General features: G+C 38.8%; 1 protein-coding gene across 7 annotated transcripts in view; it reads left to right on the top strand.

Annotated features, from left to right (window-relative positions):
* RAB27B (RAB27B, member RAS oncogene family) overlaps positions 1-17,734 on the top strand; it is a 143,081-nt gene extending 125,347 nt beyond the window's left edge. For 4 of the 7 annotated variants that reach the window (XM_032882453.1, XM_032882450.1, XM_032882451.1 and 1 more), the window contains 5 exons: positions 4,874-5,045; positions 6,712-6,797; positions 12,189-12,292; positions 15,697-15,820; positions 17,322-17,734. In XM_032882453.1, the coding sequence (XP_032738344.1) occupies positions 4,893-5,045; positions 6,712-6,797; positions 12,189-12,292; positions 15,697-15,820; positions 17,322-17,511 (657 nt within the window). In that variant the 5' untranslated portion in view covers positions 4,874-4,892 and the 3' untranslated portion in view covers positions 17,512-17,734. Of the gene's footprint in view, positions 1-401; positions 557-3,796; positions 3,815-4,873; positions 5,046-6,711; positions 6,798-12,188; positions 12,293-15,696; positions 15,821-17,321 lie in introns of those variants that run through there. The other 3 variants (XM_032882452.1, XM_032882454.1, XM_032882456.1) reach the window with 2 other exon arrangements.
* The last annotated feature ends 4,810 nt before the right edge of the window (positions 17,735-22,544 follow it).

Raw genomic sequence — 22,544 nt, 5'->3', positions numbered from 1 at the left:
TCTTTTTAAAAAAGAATTTAACTTGGTTTTTATCAATTTAATAAGTTCAAGTCACAAGGTCATAGCTTGTTACGGCATTTTTAGGATTGTTACTTGGAGAGCTCACAAAGAATATCTTAAGTTCACGTGGGGAAGTCTGCCTGTAGAGTAGCCATCCATACATATCTGTAGCATTTGTTAAGCTCCTCTCTAGAGAAAACAGTGTGTATCCTTGGAGTCATGCAGAATATCATGCGAATTACAAGATGCCAGTGAGTATGTGTTAGATGGGTGAATGGGTACTTTTATGGAGAAACCCAGTTCTGAGCCCTGAACTATTCAACTGACAAGTTTATGTATTCTCTGCCGATACAGATCTTACATCCAAAATTACAGTCCTTCTGTGCTTTCTCTTTTCCTAGGTTCTTTGAAACTGCTTCTCTGAAGATACATGTATTCTATTTTGAGAAGGTTTTTATAGAAATAGAAAAATGAGCTCAGGAAGCCAGACCTGGAAGGTCCCACAGTGATCATTTAATCTAAATATTCCCTTCACAATTGAGGAAGGAAGGAGAATATAAGTCCTGAACTTGGAGGGACTCCACTTCCACCAACTGCTCAAAGATTAATTTCATTAATTATGACATTTGCATGGCTCCGATGTTCAACACACATGTACTGATCCCCTAATCATGCCAGCAACTGTTCTGGACTCTGGATCCAGCAGTGGACAAGGGATATTAAGTTTCTGAGCAAATGAGATTTATGTTGAACAAGAATGAGGCATAGCAGTGGGGGAAAAAGAAAGAAACTCTGGGCAGCCTCATTTGAGATAGTCTAACAATGAAAATCATGTTTCTGGCAATAACCAGAGAAAATTCCCTTCCCCCATAGAATGAAAATATTTCTACTTTCTACCTATCTAACCCACTTTTCACTTCAAGTTATAATGAACAACAGTCTTGGATTTTATTGTTGTTGTTAGAAACTGTCATCCCACAAGTCATACAACTTTTGTGCACATGACTTCTCCTCTGTAAGCTGAGGAGGGTTATTTAAAGTTCCTTCTGTCTTTGAGACTCTTCTTTGAGTAGAGCCTCACAAGTGTTTTTGGATTCTTTTTCCTTCTCTTCCAGCCCCTTACCTTCCATAAAGGGCTCGGAGGATGGTGCTTCGGGTTCGATATCTAGAAGACTGCTTGGCTCTTGTGGTTTAGCTTGTGACACAGTGATAATGGGAGAGAGTCAGACATACTTCCTGAAGTACAGCAATCTTCTGGCTTTTTCTTTACTTTTAGATCCATAGAAGGAAGAAGTGACAAGACCATCAATCATTGTGCAGGAATAAATACTGCTAAACTTGTCAGCTTTTTGATCCTTCCCAGATCTTTTTTTTTTTTTTTTTTTTTTTTTTAGCTCGGTTCTTGGAAAAAGAAACTTTGCCAAGGCTTTTATTTTTCTTTGTGGTGTCATATTTGCCAGGCCAAGGATAGAATATCAAGGTCATATGATTTTAGGACTCAGAAAATCACATGGTAATAAAAGCGGAACCTAACAAAATAATTATATATAAGTGGTGATACAAAAATGAGAAAATTCATTTTCAAAAGCAACTTAAAAGACAAACTGTCTCATACCGAGTTTGCTTTGTCAATTTCTTTAATGAGTTTACTGGAGACACTAAATAAAGGTTTTCTATAGTGTCAAGTTTTGTACTGATTTCAGGTGGAATTTTTGTTCAGTGTCCACAATCCTTCATTTATAGAAGAGAGCCAGTGTGAGCCACCGTGAAACTGATCCATGGTTAGTCAATTGTTCACTCTGGATTAGAGCCTGACTGGGAGGCAAGTCAGTATTGCCTCAGGCAAGTTTATGTACCAACAACAGAGAACAAATTGCAGATCTGGAATACCTGGTAGGTCATGTCGCTGGCAAGTGGTGATAGTTTCATTGTACAAGTGGGAAGTCCTAGCGGATGCAGTGGTCCTGTATCTTCTCTCCACATAGGTAATTCCTCCCTTTGTTATAAGATTAAATACAAGTTCATCTTCCTCTACAAAATCTTCACAGACCACTACAGCCCATGAAATTACTGATTTGTTTGAACTAAAACCACAACTATTTGACTCATCTGTCAATCATATTTCCTCTTGTAAATCTAGGTCTTTTTTTTTTTTCATCTTTAAGCTTTAAGTGTATGTACGCCAGATACTAAGGTAATTACTTTTTAAATTTTTCAATTTTGGACCTGATACTGTATATTGGAGGTATTTAATTAGATTTGCTTGAGGCTTAGCTTGTCTTAACTCTGTCACAAAAAATATTGCAAAAACATAGTTAACTTTAAGCAAAAATTGGAAGTATGCTGATATATCTTCTTGACTTCATTATTTTCATTTTTCCAGGCCAGGGGGCCACAGTATCCCCCAACTTTATCTTGTATTTAGGCAGCCAGTACCTTTAATTTCCTCCCCCTGATCAAGACTTGTGCTCAGGGAAGAACTTAGCTTTTGTCACATATCTCAGGATAAGTTTAATCCTTCTTTCCCAAGAGAATTAGCAGTTTCATCCAGTTCTATTAGTGAAATGACAGACATTATCACCCTTCAGAGGAGTTGCACATGAGCAAGTTTGGGAGGCAAAGAGAGAAAAAGGTCGAGTGATGGTGGCCCAGATAGACCCAAGTGGGGGGAATTGATAGCAATCTCCTCTAGCAACCAGTTTAACTCAGAGAGTAGGAACAGCAACATCTTCAACTAAAAAGTCCTGGTAAGATATTTAGAACCCTCTGAATTCAGAACTAGTCACTGCTGGGTAGTTGGTCAATGAAGACATTTTCCAAGAAGAATTTCAGGTCAGTACCTGAGCTATCTGCATCCTTGTATTGAAGAACGCTGGATGTTGATGGAAGCTAAGCAACTCTTCCTGAGCAATGACTATACTTTGTATAGCTACTAAACAAAAGCAATGACAATAAAAGAACATTTCAGCAAACATTCACCTTGAGAGTCCTACTCAGTGAAGAAAGCATACTATAGAAGAGGAGAGGTTTAGCATAGAAGTTATGTATTGGCAGCTCTCAAAACACTTCATTAATTAAAGAAACATACATCCATAATATATTTAACAGGATTTAGTGGCAGGGTAGCTCAAATTTTAAAGAATTCTAATGTAAAAAATTTGCCAATCTTCCAAATGATGTAATGGTACTGATTTGCTAAGTACCTAATTATCATTTTCATCATTATTTATCCAAAGACGTGAAACCTTTTAGTTTTGATCACTAACTAAAGTGACTGTGTAAAAAATAAAGTTTTATTTGAAGTGATGAATATGTACATCATTTTCTTACAGGTAAAAAATGATTAAAATTATCTAGCAATTTTTTAATAAGATTTTATTTATCCATTTGACAGAGAGAGATCACAAATAGGCAGAGAGGCAGGCAGAGAGAGAGGAAGGGAAGCAGGCTTCCTGCTGGGCAGAGAGCCCAATTTGGGGCTTGATCTGAGCCAAAGGCAGAAGGCCTTAATCCACTGAGCCACCCAGGCGCCCCTTATCTAGCAATTGTTAGATATATCTGTGGGATAACTTATTGAAATTTAATTTTAATTGCCCCAGAACTGGGGAGTATGATGTTTTCTGGATCTGTAGAAGTGGAAAAATGTTCTGCCCTTTCATATAATAGGAGAGATACTTTTCTAAGAACTTCTTTGCAGGCCTTCCTCTACGTGGGACTATCATGAACCTGTTTCTACAACTCACGAACCAGAAAGTTTTATCAAATGGCAAATCATTTTGCTGACCTCCAGAGTGGAAACCTCATTAAATATTCTGTAGCTGATAGTGTAATTCAAAGGTAATCACCAGTGCAGGTGTTCCAGGCATTAGACCCTGGCCTTACCCATAGTCCTTATAACAACAGAAGAAATTAAGACTGAGGCAAAAGAGGTCAGCACAATGGGAAAAATGGCGAATGGTATTCCTTCAGGCAGGAGAAATACTAGCAGAATTACCATAGTCATGTTTCTTACTAGCTTTTCTCCTTTTTCAAGGTCTGGAAAATATTCAGCAGGTTTGCCAAATACAACAGATTTGCCATTGGAGAACAGAGGCTTTGGTATTTCAAAACAGAAGATTTTTAGACACTGCTTTTGAAATGATTTCAAATCAATGTTTTTAAAGGTTGTCATCTCAGTTGTTAAATTTTTTAAATTAAAAAGGAATATTTTGCATGCACATAATAGAAAGCTCATTATACATGATTAGATGCAAAATGTTTCCCTCGGCTTTTCTCTTCCACTTACCCATATGTAGTTTCAATGTTTCCCTAGCCTACCTGCATCATCTTGGGTCGGCTTTTTGATTTCCTGTGACCTCCTCCTCTTCCTGGCCCCAAAGGGCACCGGCTGTAAAACTAAAAGCCATGGCTACTTTCTACTACTACTGTGGCAATGACTATTGTGGGTTCCAGATAGTTTTTGTCCCATATAAACTGATAGGATGTAAAAAGATATGTACTGGGGCGCCTGGGTGGCTCAGTGGTTAAAGCCTCTGCCTTCGGATCAGGTCATGATCTCAGGGTCCTGGGATCAAGTCCCGCATCGGGCTCTCTGCTCAGCAGGGAGACTGCCTCCTCCTCCTCTCTCTCTCTGCCTGCCTCTCTGCCTACTTGTGATCTTTCTTTCAAAAAAAAAAAAAAAAGATATGTACTGAGTGAAATAATGGGGGTACTCTTACTCCCAAGGCTGCTTTGAGCAAGTTAATTCAGAATTTGACAAAATAGAAGTATCCAACTATTTTAACCTTGAAATGTACATTTATGTTGTGTTTTGAAGGAAGGTAGAGGGAAACCGAGTTTTATCATAACCTACTATTTTTCCTCTCCCACACAGACCCACCAAGACCATCACTATGACCGATGGGGACTATGATTATCTGATCAAACTCCTGGCCCTTGGAGATTCGGGGGTGGGGAAGACGACATTTCTTTATCGATACACGGACAATAAATTCAATCCCAAGTTCATCACAACAGTAGGAATAGACTTTCGGGAAAAACGTGTGGTGAGTTTTTAACCATACTGTTATGTTAACTTTGTTGCTGATTTCTCCCCCCCACCCATAAAAAATAGAATTAAGAACTTATGTTTATTGTACCACAAGGTGTCTGTCTTTTATCACAGGGAACTTATAATCTGTCACTTTAATTCAATTGAGAATATTCTTAATGTTGTCAACTATCAATATTTTGCCAAGAAAAATGTGGAGTGACACTATCACCTGTCTCCAAAAGCGTATAGGACAAAGAAAGAATTTACAGGTTTATATGGCGTGTTTTCTATGAATTCTCTAGGAGTCTTTCAAAACTTGAATGATCCGGGTTGCAAAACCCTTAACTCTTGATCTGAGTTAAGTTTCTCCATAAGAACTGGTGTTCATTTCACAACTCTTCAGAGAGAAGTTAAAAGAATGATTGGCAAATAGCTGGAAAATGAGCTTTGTAAGTGCTTGCTGCATTTTTATTTATGTGTAAACTCAGCTATCAATCACTAGCTTATTATGAACAGAATGTGAGACCAGTCCATGCTATTTTCCAAGATAAGGGAGTTTAAGTGAGAATTACAACTGCTTTCTTCTCCTATGCTAGACGCTAATGACAGGAGTAAGGATATTGTGACATGTGAGACGTGTAGCATAGACACATGAACTGGGCCAGATTTACTGCCACCCAAGGTATTCTTGATTGCCAACATGGCTGTGGCTTCTAGTTGATGTCTCAAATCTACTCTTTGCTCGAGACTTGGGAGGAAGAAAGGGAAATCGCGGTTGAGAAGTTAAATCATGTTTCCCTATACATCCTGTACCTCATCTGAAGATCAATATATTTTAGGGTCTTCTTAGCACCCTTGCTTGCAACCCCTCCAGTGTTTTCCTCTGACTCACCCCTCCCAAATGCCTCCACTCACCTAGGTAGATAAGTCCTTGCGAAGTTTTCCCTTTGAACATTTTTACTAAACCATGCTTATGCTAAACCACACTATAAACATCTCTATTAAACCGTACTTTGGGGCGCTGATGAAGTATTAAAGTTGTTAGGCTTCACTTAATTTAGAACCCAAAAGGCCATAATTTTGAAAATGTAAACATAAAGAAAAAGAGCATTTAAAAAAAAATGGCGAGTAAAAGAAGACTCGAAATATCTTGTGAAAATTTATTGTGAAATTCTGTGTGCATTTCCTGGGTAGGTCACTTTGGAAGCCCACGTCACAGCAAAAGATATTCATGTATTAGTAAAGTATTTTACCATTTTAAAAGTACGTTCACATCCATTATGTCATGTACTTTTGCAGTAACTCTGTAAAGAAGGAAGAAATTGTGGGTCTCAGTTTGCTGTAAGAAAATAAGATTCAAAAGAAGTGAAATGAAGGGTTGATACTCGAACTTAGAACTTGGGTCCTAAATCTAATGTTTGCTCCCTCCGTGAGGAAATGACAGAAGGTGTCTAATTTAAGTTTGCAGTATGCCTAAATTGTGTTGAAAATCATACTTGTACTTGACATTTAAAAGTGAGAGTATATGTGATACTTCTGGAAAAAACAGAGCAAATATTTATTCTGCACTATGAACTTTGATTATAGTAATTGAGAAAAAACATGCTGAGTGAACCCAGAGAATTTGAATGTTGACAAAATCCAAAGCGATATGAACTGATGAAAATTGTATCTTTTAGGTTTATAACACCCAAGGACCAAATGGCTCATCAGGGAAAGCATTTAAAGTGCATCTTCAGCTCTGGGACACTGCCGGACAAGAGCGGTAATAGTAAATTACTTTGTTTCTAGCTACAAACAGCCGACAAAAACTTCTTGTCAAGTGAATGTTGTTATGTGGACTTGAAAAGCAAATGTTGTACAACTCTTCTCCTTGTTCCGAAATAGACATTTACGCAAAGAAATAAAAACAAATTATTTATAGTTAATTAATGATAACTAGCATTGCAGATTTGGTACAGATTTCAAAAATCAGATCTTTGGCCATCTCTGGAGATCCTTGTTTTGTGTTGTCTTTGTACTTTCTAATGGGGGGAAAAAAAACCTTCTCTAGAATTTAATTAAAGTGGGAAGTTAACATGATTATGAGTACAGCCTGGAGAGGGAATTGAAGAAAGGGTGGTAAGACCTTTCCCATTTCTTGCCATTCTTCTGCACAGACTGTCTGTCCTGTGTCTCTTGACTGGGTTAATTTTCTAAGATTTGTGCCATGCCATCGCTCTCTGGCTGGAATGTTTTCCTCCTTCCCTACCTTTCACAATCCTCTCCTTTCATGAGGCCTGGCTCATGGACCACCTCCTCTGTGGGGCCTTTCTAAATGCCCATCTGGAACAAACTCCCTCTTCCTGTGAACTCCTACACCTATCCCACCATCCTTAATCTACTCAGTTAATTATGTACCACCTTGTAAGAAGACAAATCTTCGGTTTTTGTCTCTAACTGTGGTTCTTCGATGCACCTGTGGCCTTCTTACCCCCAACAAAATTGTCAACATTACAGGGACAGAGACCACGCTCAGTTTTCTAGCATCTTCTCTGGTACAATGTCCAAGGCAAGAGAAGCTCAGCAAGAGGGTTGTTTGTTAAAGCTGGAGGTGCTGACGCATTATTTGATGAAAAGATGTTTCTTTGAGATCCAAGGTTTCAAAGTACTAAAGACCACAAGCTAGTGAAGCTTTACAATATCAGATTAAATAAAAATTGGCAGTAGATTGTCAGAGAAGATGTTTAGAAAGCACATACCTCCAAATTCTGCATCACATGTCTTAGAATGTTTATGCTTGTAAACACTTAAGTTTTTGAAATGCATCCAAAGTGTTCTCGCTTTCAGTGAGTGTAAACGCCAGGAGAGGTGCCGGGCCCTCTCCGTTAGCTCTTTTGACTGTGAATTCCATTTACACACATTCTTCAACACTGCTAGTTCTTCTGAAGTCATTCCTCACAAGAATTTCTGTTCATATGTCAGTTTTGTTGTCACAAAGATGTATGTTTTATAGACCAATTTAATTCATTTTTGAAGAAGTAATATGAGAAAATGTGGTTCCCATATGTCCTCACACATGATATGTCAGCCTAGCAGGATGGTAGGCTTCTCTGCTCTGCCCCCCTAAGAAGGCTGCTCCCTGAGGGAAGTGAGGAAAACTAGGGACAGTCTTGGTAACACTGAAGTTATTCATCCCTTGATAATTTTGCGTTCTGTATACATACAAGGTGTAGCCAGGCAACAAGATAAACAGTTTCTCACACCTCAGCCTTGTGCCTAAAAACACCTGGCAGTATAACCTGTATAAGATAATGGTTATTAATAAAATTGGTATCATGGGAACGAGCTAAAAATTGGACCCTTTATGCAAACCTCAAGGCTACAGGGTATAGCCTTAGTTCTTAGTGAGGGAGAAAGTAATAATGTGACTCTGGGATCTGTTTTTTTTTTTTTTTTTTTAATGTGGTCCCAGCTTTCCCCACCCTACTAACTCACTGGACAGAATGAGATTGCTGAGTAAAGCTAGAAATCAATTACCTTTCCTCTGGAGTCACCTTGGGAAGAAGGGGGATAACAAGGGTGCTGAGCAGGATGGTCTAGGATATGAGCCTGTTCTAGAACAAGAATGTCCTGTCCGTGTTGCTGTGGATGCAGAAATGCTTACCCCGTGAGATCCACACAAGCATGTTTTAAAAATAATGTAGCCCCACTAAGCAGAATGGCCCTCTTGTACTTCCATGCCCCCCCATGGTGACAATGACACTCATCCCATGCTGTGTGTGTTGATTTAGCATTGTCAGCATTGCACTGCGGTGAAATGCATATCAGGCTGTCACCAATAACACAAATTTTTTAAAAAGAAACCTTTACCAAGGGAGCATCTTTGGACTCTGTTTTCAAAACCTCCTGTGCCATGACTTGGACCCAGGAAAGTAGGCTGTGGTTGTGGACGACCTTCAGCACTGCTGTTTGAAAAATTACAACTTACATCCATTTAAAGTTATAAATGCTAGCCTTTTCCCCCTGTCCCCCCAATAAAAAGACCATTAACATAAAAGAAAAACTTCGTCATGTGCAATGGGCAATGAGAGAAGGATAGGACACGGTCTTGTCCTTAAATGAGACACACAAACACACACACACACACACACACACACACCCCACAGATACACACACTCTCTCTTTCTCTCTCTCTCTTTCTGGGAGAGAACAGAGAGCAGTTGGCTTAGCCACACTATTGTAGCTGAGTGGGGGACAATTTTGTGAATACAGCTAGTCCCCAAAGAGAAAGAAAACTTCAGTAAAAGCGCTATAATTTCTGTGAGCTTCCAGCAACTGGTAGGTAGGGGCAATTCCACAAGAAGAAAATTGAGTAAAATTATTGGTACTTTATAATTATCATGATTAATGCCTTAACAAAGAAATCAAATTTGGAAATAGTCATTAAAATATCTATTCTCTTTGCTTTGGTATTAAAAGAATCATTCTCTACTAAAGTCATTGAAATCTTTAATAATTGTATATCCTTCGCTATTCTTTCTTTTTTCTTTCTCTTAATTTGACAAACATTTTAAGAGCGAATACTATGTTCAGGACCATGAAAATATAAAGGATAACAAATTAGAAACATAACTCCTTTCCTGTCGGAGCTCACCAGTCTATAGTGGAATTTGAACAGATAACAAACAAATTGCAATAAAGTCTTAGGACAGTGTCAGGAAAACAAAAGGTGAGGGGCAGGTACACCAGGAGGAGCCTATAACCTGGATGGGGATGGTAGGAAGGCTGCTTGGGAAAGTGTTATTTCCTCTGAGACTATATATATACTCATACACAATGTATGAATGAGTGAGTCTTATCCAGGCTAAAGAGGTAGGAGGTAGAGGAAGCATGAAGGCCAGGTTACCCACAGAAAGAACAGCATGTGTGAGAGCCCAGGGGAGAGAGTGAACTTTCTAAGAACTAAGAGAAGATCAGCATGCCTGTGGGTATTCAGGGGATGAAGCTGGATAGACGAGCAAGGGTCAGTTCACGCAGAGCCTGACAGTGTATTGAAGAGGTCAGTCATTATCTTAAGAGCAATCCAGCCATGCATCACCATTTAGATGTTTTTAGCAGAGAGTTTATATAGTCAGCAAGAAGGCATCAGTGAAGGGGAGGGTCCCAAGCAAAACTGGAGACAGGAAGCCTGTTAAGACAACTGTTAAAGATACTAAGAGGAAAGAGGATGGGCTCAAAACTAGAGTAGATGGACAGAAATGAGAAGGTCGGGAGATGCTTGGTGATTGTATACAGCAGGTGAAGGAGAAGCCGTGGTCAACCCAATGATGGTGATGCACTGAGAGAAGAAGAGATCAGGAGGAGGGGCAGGTTGGTTTTAAACTTGTGAAGTTAGAGATGCCTCAGTTTCCTCCAACTGGACACAGCATGAAGAACAGGACAAATCTACACCTATTCATTCAACATATAGGTGACAACTGAGCCAGAGAAGTAGATGAGATTACTCAGTGAACACATGTAGAGTAAGAAGGGGTTGAGAATAGAATGCCACAGAAACCAAAGAATCCACAAATGGGCTAAAGTGGGAGACCAAACATTAGGAGCACATTGAGGATAGGAAGTGATCGTCTGTATTTCAAAGTTATGTGCTTTTCTAAAAACCCATTTCCAAATTCATTTCTGTTGTTAGCATAACCCAAGCCTTCTCTGGTGCCTAGGTGGGGTCTCTGGTTTTGTCCATTCTTGCCATTGAGTGGATCTCAGCACACCTTCAATTTTACTGAAGAATTTGGGGTGGAGGAGGTTAGAGCAGAGGAGAAGTCTTTATACAACACATGACAGAGTATATTCTTTAAAATCCTCCAGTAGAGATGAATGTTCTTGCTTTCTGTCTCCAACTACTACATCTCTCTGACCTTGTCTTGTTTCTCCTAATCATCCTCTCCTTCCTCCTTTCTCCAGTGTTTTTTCCTCTTCCTCATGAGACATAGGTGCCAGACTAAAATTCAGCCTTATCCCCACAGTGTTTATGAAAGTATCTTCCCACCAATGTTGTTTTTTCCCTGCAAAAGAACCCCAGTTCCAGTTACTAACAAGTTGTGGTTTACTTTTTTAAAAAAATTTAATTTTGTGTGTGTGTTCCAAAATTCATTGTTTACGCACCACACCCAGTGCTCCATGCAATGTGTCCTCCTTAATACCCACCACCAGGCTCACCCAACCCCCACTCCTCTCCCCTCCCGAACCCTCAGATTGTTTTTCAGAGTCCATAGTCTCTCATGGTTCGTCTCCCCCTCCAATTTCCCCCAACTCCCTTCTCCTCTCCATCTCCCCATGTCCTCCATATTACTTCTTATGCTCCCCAAATAAGCAAAACCATATGATAATTGACTCTCTCTGCTTAACTTATTTCACTCAGCATAATCTCCTCGAGTCCTGTCCATGTTGATACAAAAGTTGGGTATTCGTCCTTTCTGATGGGGGCATAATACTCCATTGTATACATGGACCATATCTTCTTTATCCATTCATCCATTGAAGGGTATCTTGGTTCCTTCCACAGTTTGGCCACTGTGACCATTGCTGCTATGAACATTGGGGTACAGATGGCCCTTCTTTTCACTATATCTTTATCTTTGGGGTAAATACCCAGTAGTACAATTGCAGGGTCATAGGGTAGCTCTATTTTTAATTTCTTAAGGAATCTCCACACTGTTTTCCAAAGTTTTGGTTTTCTGCATGTAATCACAGGCATTCATTTTTAGGCTACCAAGAGCTGACCTTCTTCTAGGCACAGACAAGGGAGATTGAAGAGTATAAGTTAAAGTATCCATTTGAAAGTAGCTTCCATTTCAATTATGGACCACAAGAAATCCGTGAACCAACAAGAGAAAGAGTCCAAGGGACTGTGCAAGCCATCATGTGATTGAATGTTATAAACTGTGTGCATAAATGCTCTAGGCCATAAAGCCAGGATGTGATCCTAAGAAAGGTCTACAGCCAGATGCCTTTCCCTCACCTTTCAGCCGTCTTTCTGCTCACTCTCTAATTCTGTAGGAGAATCCATGGGATGCTATGGGGATTTCACATTTCAAAGGGAAATAGTGTCGTATATACTGCTATCATAATGTCTGTGGGCTAACTTCCAGAACTATCCATTGTGCTTTCTTGGCAGATTCCGGAGCCTCACCACTGCATTTTTCAGAGATGCCATGGGTTTCTTATTAATGTTTGACCTCACCAGTCAACAGAGCTTCTTAAATGTCAGAAACTGGATGAGTAAGTGGGACCAAGTCACTTTTATTGTCCACTTTGGGCCCCAACAGCTCTATTTGCTGCTTTGCCTTCCAACATGGAGCCAGATTAGGTTCCACAGATTAACCTTGGGATCCATGCGATTAGCATTTCCTGTGTCACCTTCAAAGTGATGGGCTGCATGTGGCTCATCAAAGGTGGTTTGGCATGGAACTTTCCTTTGACACTCTTAGAAGAACGCTGCATAGCACCACCTATGCATGTGTGTGTGTGTGTGTGTGTGTGTGTGTGTATCAAGGTCTTTATTATTGCAATTGAAAGGCTATTAATTCCACTTATCCAATAAGTCTTAAAGGACTTGTTACAGCTATGTGAGTTGCAACATCTAATCCAGAAAAGAGAGAAAAGCAGCAGTGTTTTCTGAGGGGTTCGCTGTCTCCAAAAATTGTACCTTTGCACACGGGTTAACTAATGGATGAATTAATGGATGGGTTAATTGGGTGGGAAACTGCTCCAGAGCAGACCAGCCACATGAAATAAGGTACGGTGTGTTGATCAATTCACACTGAAATGTTACATTTTTTTGGGGGGGGGACCGTTCAGATGTAAGGAAGATTTGAAATGAAAAATCTACACAATTTAGACATAAGGTAAAAGTAGCCTAATCAGTTATTAAAGACAGATCGATAGTAGTATTCGGAAAGTAGTATTTGATTCTTCTCTTCCAAAAATTGATGTAGCACTAAAGGAAATATTTCATTTGCATTTTTATTACAAATAAGAATTTTAATCCTAATGGGATATACAAGCAATTCTATGGACTGGTGATGGTTTATCATTTCTAGATTTGTTGGGGCTATCTGTGGCCAGAGGGATTTTTTTTTTTTTTTTTTATAAATATTGGGGCACCTAAGTGGCTCAGTCAGTTGGACATCTGACTCTTGATTTCAACTCAGGTCATAAACTTGGGGTCGTGGGATTGAGCCCCAAGTCAGGTTCCTCGCTCAGTGGAGAGTCTGCTTAAGATTCCCTCTCCTTCTGCCCCTCCCCCCCAAATAAATAAATCTTAAAAAACAAAACAAACAAACAAACAAAAACACTGGATCATGTTAACTCCCCTTCTCAAAGCCCTTCTGGGACCTCCCAACTCACTTGGAATGCAATCCAGAATCCTTCACTCTGTTGTAAGGCCTTGGTGATCAGGATTTAGATTCCTGTGTAATTTACTCTTATTATGTCCCAGCTCACTGGCCTCCCGCCAAACGTCTCTCCTGCTCTTCCCAGGACAAAAAGCACATTCCCTACTTTGTGGCTTTGGTACATTCCAACTTTCTCTGCCTTGATGTCTCTTCTCCCGTTTATGGAGTATGATATTTCTCTCATCTCCTTCCAGGGTTTGTTCAAACTTTATCTCTTGGAAGAAGCCTTCCCTGACCACCCGTCTAAACCAGTATGCTTCAGGGCACCTGAGCAGCTCAGTTGGTTAAGCATCAGCCTTCAGCTCAGGTCATGATCCTGGGTCCTGGGTTTGAGTCCAGCATCAGGCTCAGTGGGAAGCCTACTTCTCTGTCTCCCTCTGCCCCTGCCCCCTGCTCATGCTCTCTCTTAAATAAATAAATAAAATCTTCAAAAAATAAGTAAATTAGTATGTTTGACTACTTTGTGTCTCCTCAGTACACTTTATGTTCTCTTTTGTCATGCCACAATGTGACATTATATTACGTATTTCTTTGTTTACTTGTCCTTTTGACTCTTTGCCACTAGAATGTGAGCTCTATGAAAGTGCAGACTTTGTTGGCTTTGTTCCATTACAGTAACCCCAAGCTGGGATTAGTGTTTGGCACAGAATATTCCAAAAATAATGCATTTCAATTATATATTATTTATAATAAATACCTATAACTGCTTTCAACGTGAGTTCAGTAATATGGTTGCTACCATGGGGACAAATACCACAAATTCTGACTTCCTTCATTGCTTCTCCAACTGAGTGTTTATCCTGGGATTTGTCTCTATTTCCTTTTATTATTGTATTTCTTCCTCTAAATTTTGGTGGTATTATTAGATTCTGAGGAGATAAAGAGATAATAAGATTATTAGAGTCTTTCAGAGAATGATTTGTTCATCCTTTTACAAGGCATATAAAATTCTTCCTTATTTTAAAAAAAAATCCAGGATACTACTGGGATTTAAGATAATTAATTGGCATGTCTCATGGCACTTTAATTTTTAACACTCGAATAATCAGTGTTATAGGTAAGCCTTGTCTTCCTCCTCAGCAGAGTTGCATACAGCACGCCTTGAGAGAGAAACTAAAGTAATCCTCGTAACTTCAGAAACGTAGGTTCACAGATTTCTTATCGTTTCTTTCCTTCTTTCCTTCCTTCCTTGTTCTCTCCCTCCCTCAACCCTTCTTCAATCCTTCCTTTTTTTCTTCCCTCCTTCCCATTCTCCCTCCCACTTTCTTCTCTCTTTTGCACAGTGTGTCCTGGAGAAAAGGAAAAACAAGCCATGTGTCTTAAAATTGTTTCTACATGAGGGAAGCCTGGATGGCTCAGTTGCTAAACATTTGCCTTCAGCTCAGGTCATGATTCCAGGGCCCTGGGATCAAGCCCAGCATTGGGTTCCCTGCTCGGCAGGAGCCCTGATTCTCCCTCTCCCACTCCCACTGCTTGTGTTCCCTCTCTAGCTACCTTTCTGTCTCTGTCTCTGTCTCTCTCTCTCTCTCTGTGTGTGTGTGTGTGTGTGTGTCAAAAAAAATAATAATCTTTTTTTTTTTTTAAATGGTTTCTCCATGAATTTGTGGTGGTTCAGAGATGTTCTGTTCCAATAGATCATTACCTTCGACTTCAGGAGATAGAAATGTAGCTGCCTAGGGGTGCCTGGATGTCAGTCAGTTTAGCATCTGACTCTTGATCTCAGCTCAGGTCTTTATCTCAGGTTAATGAGTTCAAGCTCTGCACTGGGCTCTATGTTGGGTGTGGAGCCCACTTTAAAAAAGAAAAAGGAGCAGCCTCTTAGAGGAAAGAGCAGACTTTATACACTTAAAATTCCCGTTCTATTATCTCTACTTATATATGAGGAATGAATAGTCTGGAGCAGTACGTCCATCTTGGATAACATTTCCCCAGGTACACAAAGGCACTGATAAGTGATCGTAGGTTGTTCATAGCCATCATTATGTATATTCACAATCTGCAATTTTTGAGGCGTCCTCTCCGCTCGTTTTATAGACAAGGAAGCTGCAGTTGAGTGAAGTTAAGTAGCTTGGCTAATATGATCTAACTAGCAAGCAGCCAAATTGGAGGTGAAGAATTAAATTAGGAATTTGAAGTAGGAAAAAAAGAAAAGGATTTCAGAGTACGAGCAATCATCCGACATTACTTGTTTATAACTAATGTGCTGGGTCCGTCTGCTTTCTTCCTAAGGCCAACTGCAAGCAAATGCTTATTGTGAAAATCCAGATATAATATTAATTGGCAACAAAGCAGACCTGCCAGACCAGAGGGAAGTCAATGAAAGGCAAGCCCGGGAGCTGGCTGACAAATACGGGTAAGTCATTGACACAGACGTGTCATCTGACCTTGCCCACTGCTGCTTAGTAATGGAGCAGGAACATGAGGTTGATACTGGGAGGAATCCCCTTGAATCAGTCATGGCCCATGAATGAAAAAGATCTTTCAGGGGAATGTATGTGATCTTTCAAATCAAGTCCTTGCTAGTAATAGCAGCTAACATTTGCCGGATACTTAGTATGTGCTAACAACTGTCCCTAGTCTTTAACTCATTTAACCCCTCATAAACATACATAGGATATCTAGAATCATCCCATTTTATATATGAAGAATTCAGGCATAGAAGGATTAAGTAATTGATGGAAGGCCAGGTAGCTAGTAAGTAGCAGAGCTTGATTTCAACCCAGGCAGTCTGAGATCAGAGCTCATGATCTTCAACACGATAGTCTACTGCCTTCCCACTAATAACTCTAAAACTCTAAGAAATAACACCTGACCAGGACACAATATTGTAATCCTTATCCTAGCTGAGCCTAAATGGCAAATTAAAAAAAGAATTAAAATGATAAGTTGACTTCCAACACAGTCTTTACATTTTTGGATTTTTTTAAAAGATTTTATTTATTTGAAGGAGAGAGAATGAGAGAATGAGAGAGAAAGAGAGAGAGAGAGAGAATAAGAGGGGAGGGTCAGAGGGAGAAGCAGACTCCCCGCTGAGCAGGGAGCCCAATGCGGGACTCGATCCTGGGACTCCAGGATCATGACCTGAGCCAAAGGCAGTCTCTTAACCAACTGAGCCATCCAGGCACCCCCCAGACTTTAAATTTTTTTAAAGATTTTATTTACTTATTTGACAGAGAGAGAGAGATCACAAGTAGGCAGAGAGGCAGGCAGAGAGAGAGGAGAAGCAGGCTCCCTGCTGTGCAGAAAGCCTGATGGGGGGCTTGATCCTAGGACCCTGAGATCATGACCTGAGCCAAAGGCAGATGCCTAACCATCTGAGCCACCCAGGCACCAACCCCCCAACTTTAAATTTAAAGTAGTTTCATCATACCTGCCAAGTTTTTGTTGAAGAATTTTCCATGAGAGCCTTAAAAATGTATAACTTTTGATTCCATATAAATACAGACTATTTATTTACATGCATCTCCTATTCAGTGCCTGCTTAATTTCTAAGTCAAATTTCCAGATAATTGATTAGAAGAGAAGTGATACCTTAATGGTAAGATTTATCACTAGTTTAGGTATTTCTACCCTCTTAATTTTTTTGTGAAATGGTGATAATGCCCTAGCTTCAAATTCCCAAGTACCTCCTATTTCCTTGTCCATAAAATTGTTATACCCATATGAGAAAGCAGCCCATCAATTTTTACCCACTGAAAGAAAAAAGGTGCTTTCCAACTCAGTGGGCAAAACCATGATTATTTCACCATCTCTCAGCCAGCCATGTTTTTGCCTGTGTTCCTCATTTGTACATCTTCTTGTGTCTTTTCTGATTTCTTCCTCTCAAAAATAATGCGTCACCTCTTCGATGCAAGTATACCATATTTTGAAACGAGTGCTGCAACTGGCCAGAATGTGGAGAAAGCTGTGGAAACCCTTCTGGACTTAATCATGAAGCGAATGGAACAGTGTGTAGAGAAGACACAAGTTCCCGACACAGTCAATGGTGGAGACTCTGGAAAGCAAGATGGAGAAAAACCAGCAGAGAAGAAATGCGGCTGCTAGACACTTCGTAGGAACTGATCATCTAAAACCCCACCCAAATATTACTTCCAAAAAAAAGCAACAAACCACAAAATTGTTTTTGAGTAGACCATGCATAATGGCATGTCTTTCTTTTTCTGCCAGAAAAATCTATTTTAAGAAACCAGAATAGTCAATGGTGTTCAAAAGAATTCAAACAAGATCAGAGATTTCCTAATGTGCTCTCACGGTCATGGATGCACAATTTTGGGTTTTTTTTTTTTTTTTTTTTTTTTGTGAAGAAGATGAGTATATAAGAAAGTATTCAAGATGGTATCAGTGAGTTTTAAATCACAACGAAAATGACCATGTCATGTGGGAGAAAGAAATAGGCCACGAAAGGGAGAATATAGAAAGACGATATTTTTTTTTTTAAAGATTGGATTTACTTCTTAAGTAGAATTTGATTTGTATTTTTAGTTTTGCATTCATGGAACATATTAGCTAAAAATGAGTATACAATGAACAATTCTAAATGGACCACTAATAATGACATTACTATGTCCACCCAACAAGCTGTCCTACGGTGACTCAAGCACTGGTAAGGTTATGAGATTGTAGATCAGACTTCTGTTAAAATGTGGGAGATTATGCATTAATGTCATTTTTCTATTCTTAATAAATGGCTGATAGACAAGAACAGGACTGTGAATGACAAAGTACAAGAGAGATGGCCTAAGAGAAAAAGGAAAGTATGAAAATATGGCATTTGGACAAGTGAAATTAATCGTGTCTGTTACAGAAGTCTGGAAGAATCATTTAGCCAAATTTCCCTCAAGCTAATTAGAAGTTTGACATTATCAGTTGGGATTAAGAGAATCTCCAGAGGTTTCCCTTTCCAACAAAATTTTGGAAATCGGTTCAGTGTTCAGTTTCATATTTCATTTTTCTTAGTAAATGGTCCCAAGGGGAAATTAAAGATTGTCATTTATTAAATATGTCTTTAAAAATGCAGTCGAGGAGGGGCGCCTGGGTGGCTCAGTGGGCTAAAGCCTCTGCCTTCGGCTCAGGTCATGATCTCAGGGTCCTGGGATCGAGCCCTGCATTGGGCTCTCTGCTCGGTGGGGAGCCTGCTTCCCTCTCTCTCTCTGCCTGCCTCTCTGCCTACTTGTGACCTGTCTCTGTCAAAGAAATAAATATTAAAAAAAATACAGTCGAGGAAAAGTATTTAGCCTTAATTGTTTTTAGATAAAATATGTTGGTGATATGAAAACAAAAGTGACAAATAATTGTGGGTTTCTTTTTAATTTACAAAAGCACTGGAAACTCTAAATCACACTTCTACTCTCCACACCCACCCTGACTTTTGAATCAATTGCAAAAATTATAGGTGTGTCACTTTGTATATCAACAACTTCAGGATGATGGATTGATTTTATGGTCACTCTTGAGTTTTCATGTCATTCATCACATAAAAATTAATGATACCTCATGCCATATTACAATATATTTCACATTTGTTTTCATCTGCCTGAGGCAGAATACCCACATCTGAACTATATTTGGGGACAGGGCAGGAGTGGAGCTGTATCTTTTCTCCAAAAATCTGGTTAATTGCTTTATTTTTTCATATAAAACTGCCTTTTCTTTTTAAAAATCATTACAAAAGTATTTTCCATTGGCTGGTTCTTCTTACAGTGCCTAAACTGATATTACATTGTTTTCTTAATCTTAGTTTTTGATAAGCATAAGCAACTCCTATTAAATTTTTCTTTAAATATTTCCATTTCATCAATAACAAAGGCATCATGCTTCAATTTCTCTTTTTATCATGACTATATAATTTTGATAAGATGGTACTTCTTTCTATGAAATTTTGCCAATTAAACTTCATTTTTCCATACTCTGGGCATATTTTTAAATTGTAAACATTAGAAAACCAAAACCCTAGCCCCCATTCTCCTTACCCTTGAACCTCTCTGTACAGTCTACATCTGGTATAGAATTCATATTAGGAACACAGATCCAAGGGATTGTCTACAGTGTTCTTACAAAATTCTCAGTGTGAATTGTTCAGTTCCTCTGATTTCAGAAGCATGATGCCAGCTTCTAAGTTCCATCGTGCTTGGGTATTCCCTCCAAGGCTGTTTTTCTCTGTGATGTGCTTCATGACCTCAGTGCCTGAGCCATGAGGATAAAAAGCTTTCAGCTAATACCTGAGATATTTTGACTGAAAGGAAAGTGAGCAGAAACACTCTAATCAATGCTGTGGCAAAATCTGGTAAACTTCTATGGCTACTTAATCAATTTGCCTTTGGATTCAAACTGTGATGTCTCTGGCATTCCCATGATAAAGAAATGCTGAGCCTTTATGAAATCCTAAAGGTATTCTATTTTGGATTTTTTCGTTTCTGCTCTTTTTCCAGTTCTATGACTGACTGACTGACTTTTGCCAAGATTCTGTCATTGCTAGTTATTTGACAGGCATTTATTTCAGGGTCTATTTTAAGATCATTATTTGATAGCCGTAGCATGTGGCAGAGAGTGATGATGCCTTTAATTATAGAATTCTGCCTATAAAAATAACAATTATTGGGCAACAATCTTAAGAGGCATGAAATTTAAAGAAGACAAGAAAACTAATTTAAAGTTGTATTCTACTAATAAATAAATACTTGATCTGAGAAAATATTTTCTCTGTCAAGTTTGACATCTGATCCCAAATTCTATGTCACCATTACAGGAAATTCCTTTACTTATAATTACAGAATTAATTATTATGTAGAATTCATTTTACAGGTTCAAGCTGAGTTGGGAACATGAAGTATACAGACAGGTTTAAAGAATGGCATACCTCCTTTAGCCCAAAACAGCATGAATTTTTAGCCAAGATGTATCCTGTTATTTGTTACCTCCCAAATGCTTTGGTAAACTATATTGTATTTGGGGGAAATATTTAAAATGTACATGAAATTCCTCTCTGATACAGAAATCATTTCTGGAGTGCTTACACTAGTTTGATGTTTACATTGCTCTAACACAGTGCCTCGAATACCTCTATGACCAAATTTGTCTCCAGCCACACAGCTCATTTCCTATTACATCCTATTTGAGGAAGGCCTCAGCGAGACACTAATGCAGCTAAAGGCATTCTGTATCTTCAGCAAGGGGACAACATGTTATTAGAATCTGGAGATAATTACCACCATCTCATAGTCTCCTAAGTCTCTCACAGAGTTGAAGTGGGCATTGCTTGAAACTCCACTGTGAGTGGGTACAAGGTTACCTTTTGATACAAAAAAAGAAAAATCCTTTGAAAAATGTACCAAAAAATAGCTGAGAAAACATGTTTGTCTTGATATGACAAGGGTCACAAGTCACGAATTGGTAGAAAATGGTAGGAACTGAGCTTGTGGGTGTCTACATAAGTTTTAGAATTCTTGCAAGTCACCACTCGAGTTGATTTGCTATCATTTCCATAGTATCAGCTACACACTGCAAAAAACTCAAAACCAGCATTTTCTGAAGTAAATATTTCATCTGTTGTTTCTCACCAGAAGGGCCATTCGATGTATCAGTAGGTGTCTTTGTTATGCTTTCTAGCATACGTATGCTCTGCCAACCTGTACAGGTAAAATGAACTGGGCAAGAGTTTTAATCAGACCTTTCTTATCTCCTCTGTGAGAGAGAGAAGCTTGACCATAGAGAAGCACATGACTATATTAAACAATAAATTATCACAGCCAAAATATTCTATAAACTGTAAATTGAATTGCCTGGAAATCAACAAGTTTGATGAAGCTCATATTTATACTCATCAGCTAGAAAGAGAAGCAATATGTGTCACAGTGAATAGGTCTACTAGAAACCCAGAACCAGTGTCCATGACACAAGATTATTCACTGTTCTGTATCTCTGTTCTCTTTAAAAGAAGGGTACATATGCTTTCCTCAGTGTGTACCATAGTAAAACATTGAGGGAAAATTCTCATCAACAAAGAATCTTGGAGTCATAATCTCAAACTTAAACTAAAGAATAATATTGAAGTTTCTGTTTTCCTAAGATATTAACTCTTCAAAAGAGAGATCTGAGAGCTGATGTTAGTCAAAGGGAGGGAAAAGTTGTCTTTCACTCTATACCACTAAGCTTTAAAGCATTAAAAAAAAAAAGGCTAGTGTATGTGAATATTTTAGGGAAAACTTTATGCTCTCTAAAGATGTCAAGATGCTGTCTATATCTGAAAAAGCTGTCTGAAAATTCACCAAAAACTATATTTTCTTCTTGCTCTTTGACCAATATGATATAAACTAATTTCTGGGGAGAGTGCAGAGTTCTTAAACATGGCAAGTAGAAATAGCGTGTTATCTGAGATGAATGTTGTTTCAATGCTTTATAAACCCATGAAGATATTTGTCTCATAAAGTAAGACTGATAAAAATCATTGTTAGAAATCTACGGAACTTTAGGAATGTATTGCCTTAGAATTATTGGGTGGAGATCTAACCATGATGACTTGTGGAGGAAGAACTATAAAGAGAGGTTAGAATTCAACGTTGTCTGATGAGTGTTCTTAAATAGTGCAGACACAGAGAAGACCATGTACTTCGAGTCTGATTTTTAGGTAGACAATGAAAAAGAATTAGTAACCAGAGGAGTTTTTGTACCTTGATCCAAGGCAAATTTTTGTCTGTCATTTTAATCTATCAAGTGGAAGTTTATGCCCCTAGAACTAAGCTAATAAACACATTTAAACACCAAGTATTTCATTAGTGGCATCAAAATGTGGGAAACTTTGAAACATGTTGTTTGCTCAATTTGAATTTAATTTTCTCATAAATTGCTCTTTGACTAATTTTTCAAGGAGCAGAATCACAAAGATGCTTCTCTACAGATCTCCTTTTACCAATAGTGTGTTGGTTGGGATATTTTCTAGCTTCCCACAGAGAAAGAACAATAAATAAGCAAAAACATTAGCAACAAAATAGTGGGGTTATTTAAAAGGGTGTCAGCTTTTGAAGAAAAATATATAGAAAGGAATCATCTTTGGATTGAGTCATTTGAACTTGTTTTCTCGT

Source organism: Lontra canadensis, unplaced genomic scaffold (assembly GCF_010015895.1).
Source record: "Lontra canadensis isolate GAN:19392208 unplaced genomic scaffold, GSC_riverotter_1.0 scaffold82, whole genome shotgun sequence".
Lineage (NCBI taxonomy): Eukaryota > Metazoa > Chordata > Mammalia > Carnivora > Mustelidae > Lontra > Lontra canadensis.
The sequence above is the reverse complement of the archived record's forward strand: the minus strand, read 5'-3'. Positions and strand labels throughout refer to the sequence as shown.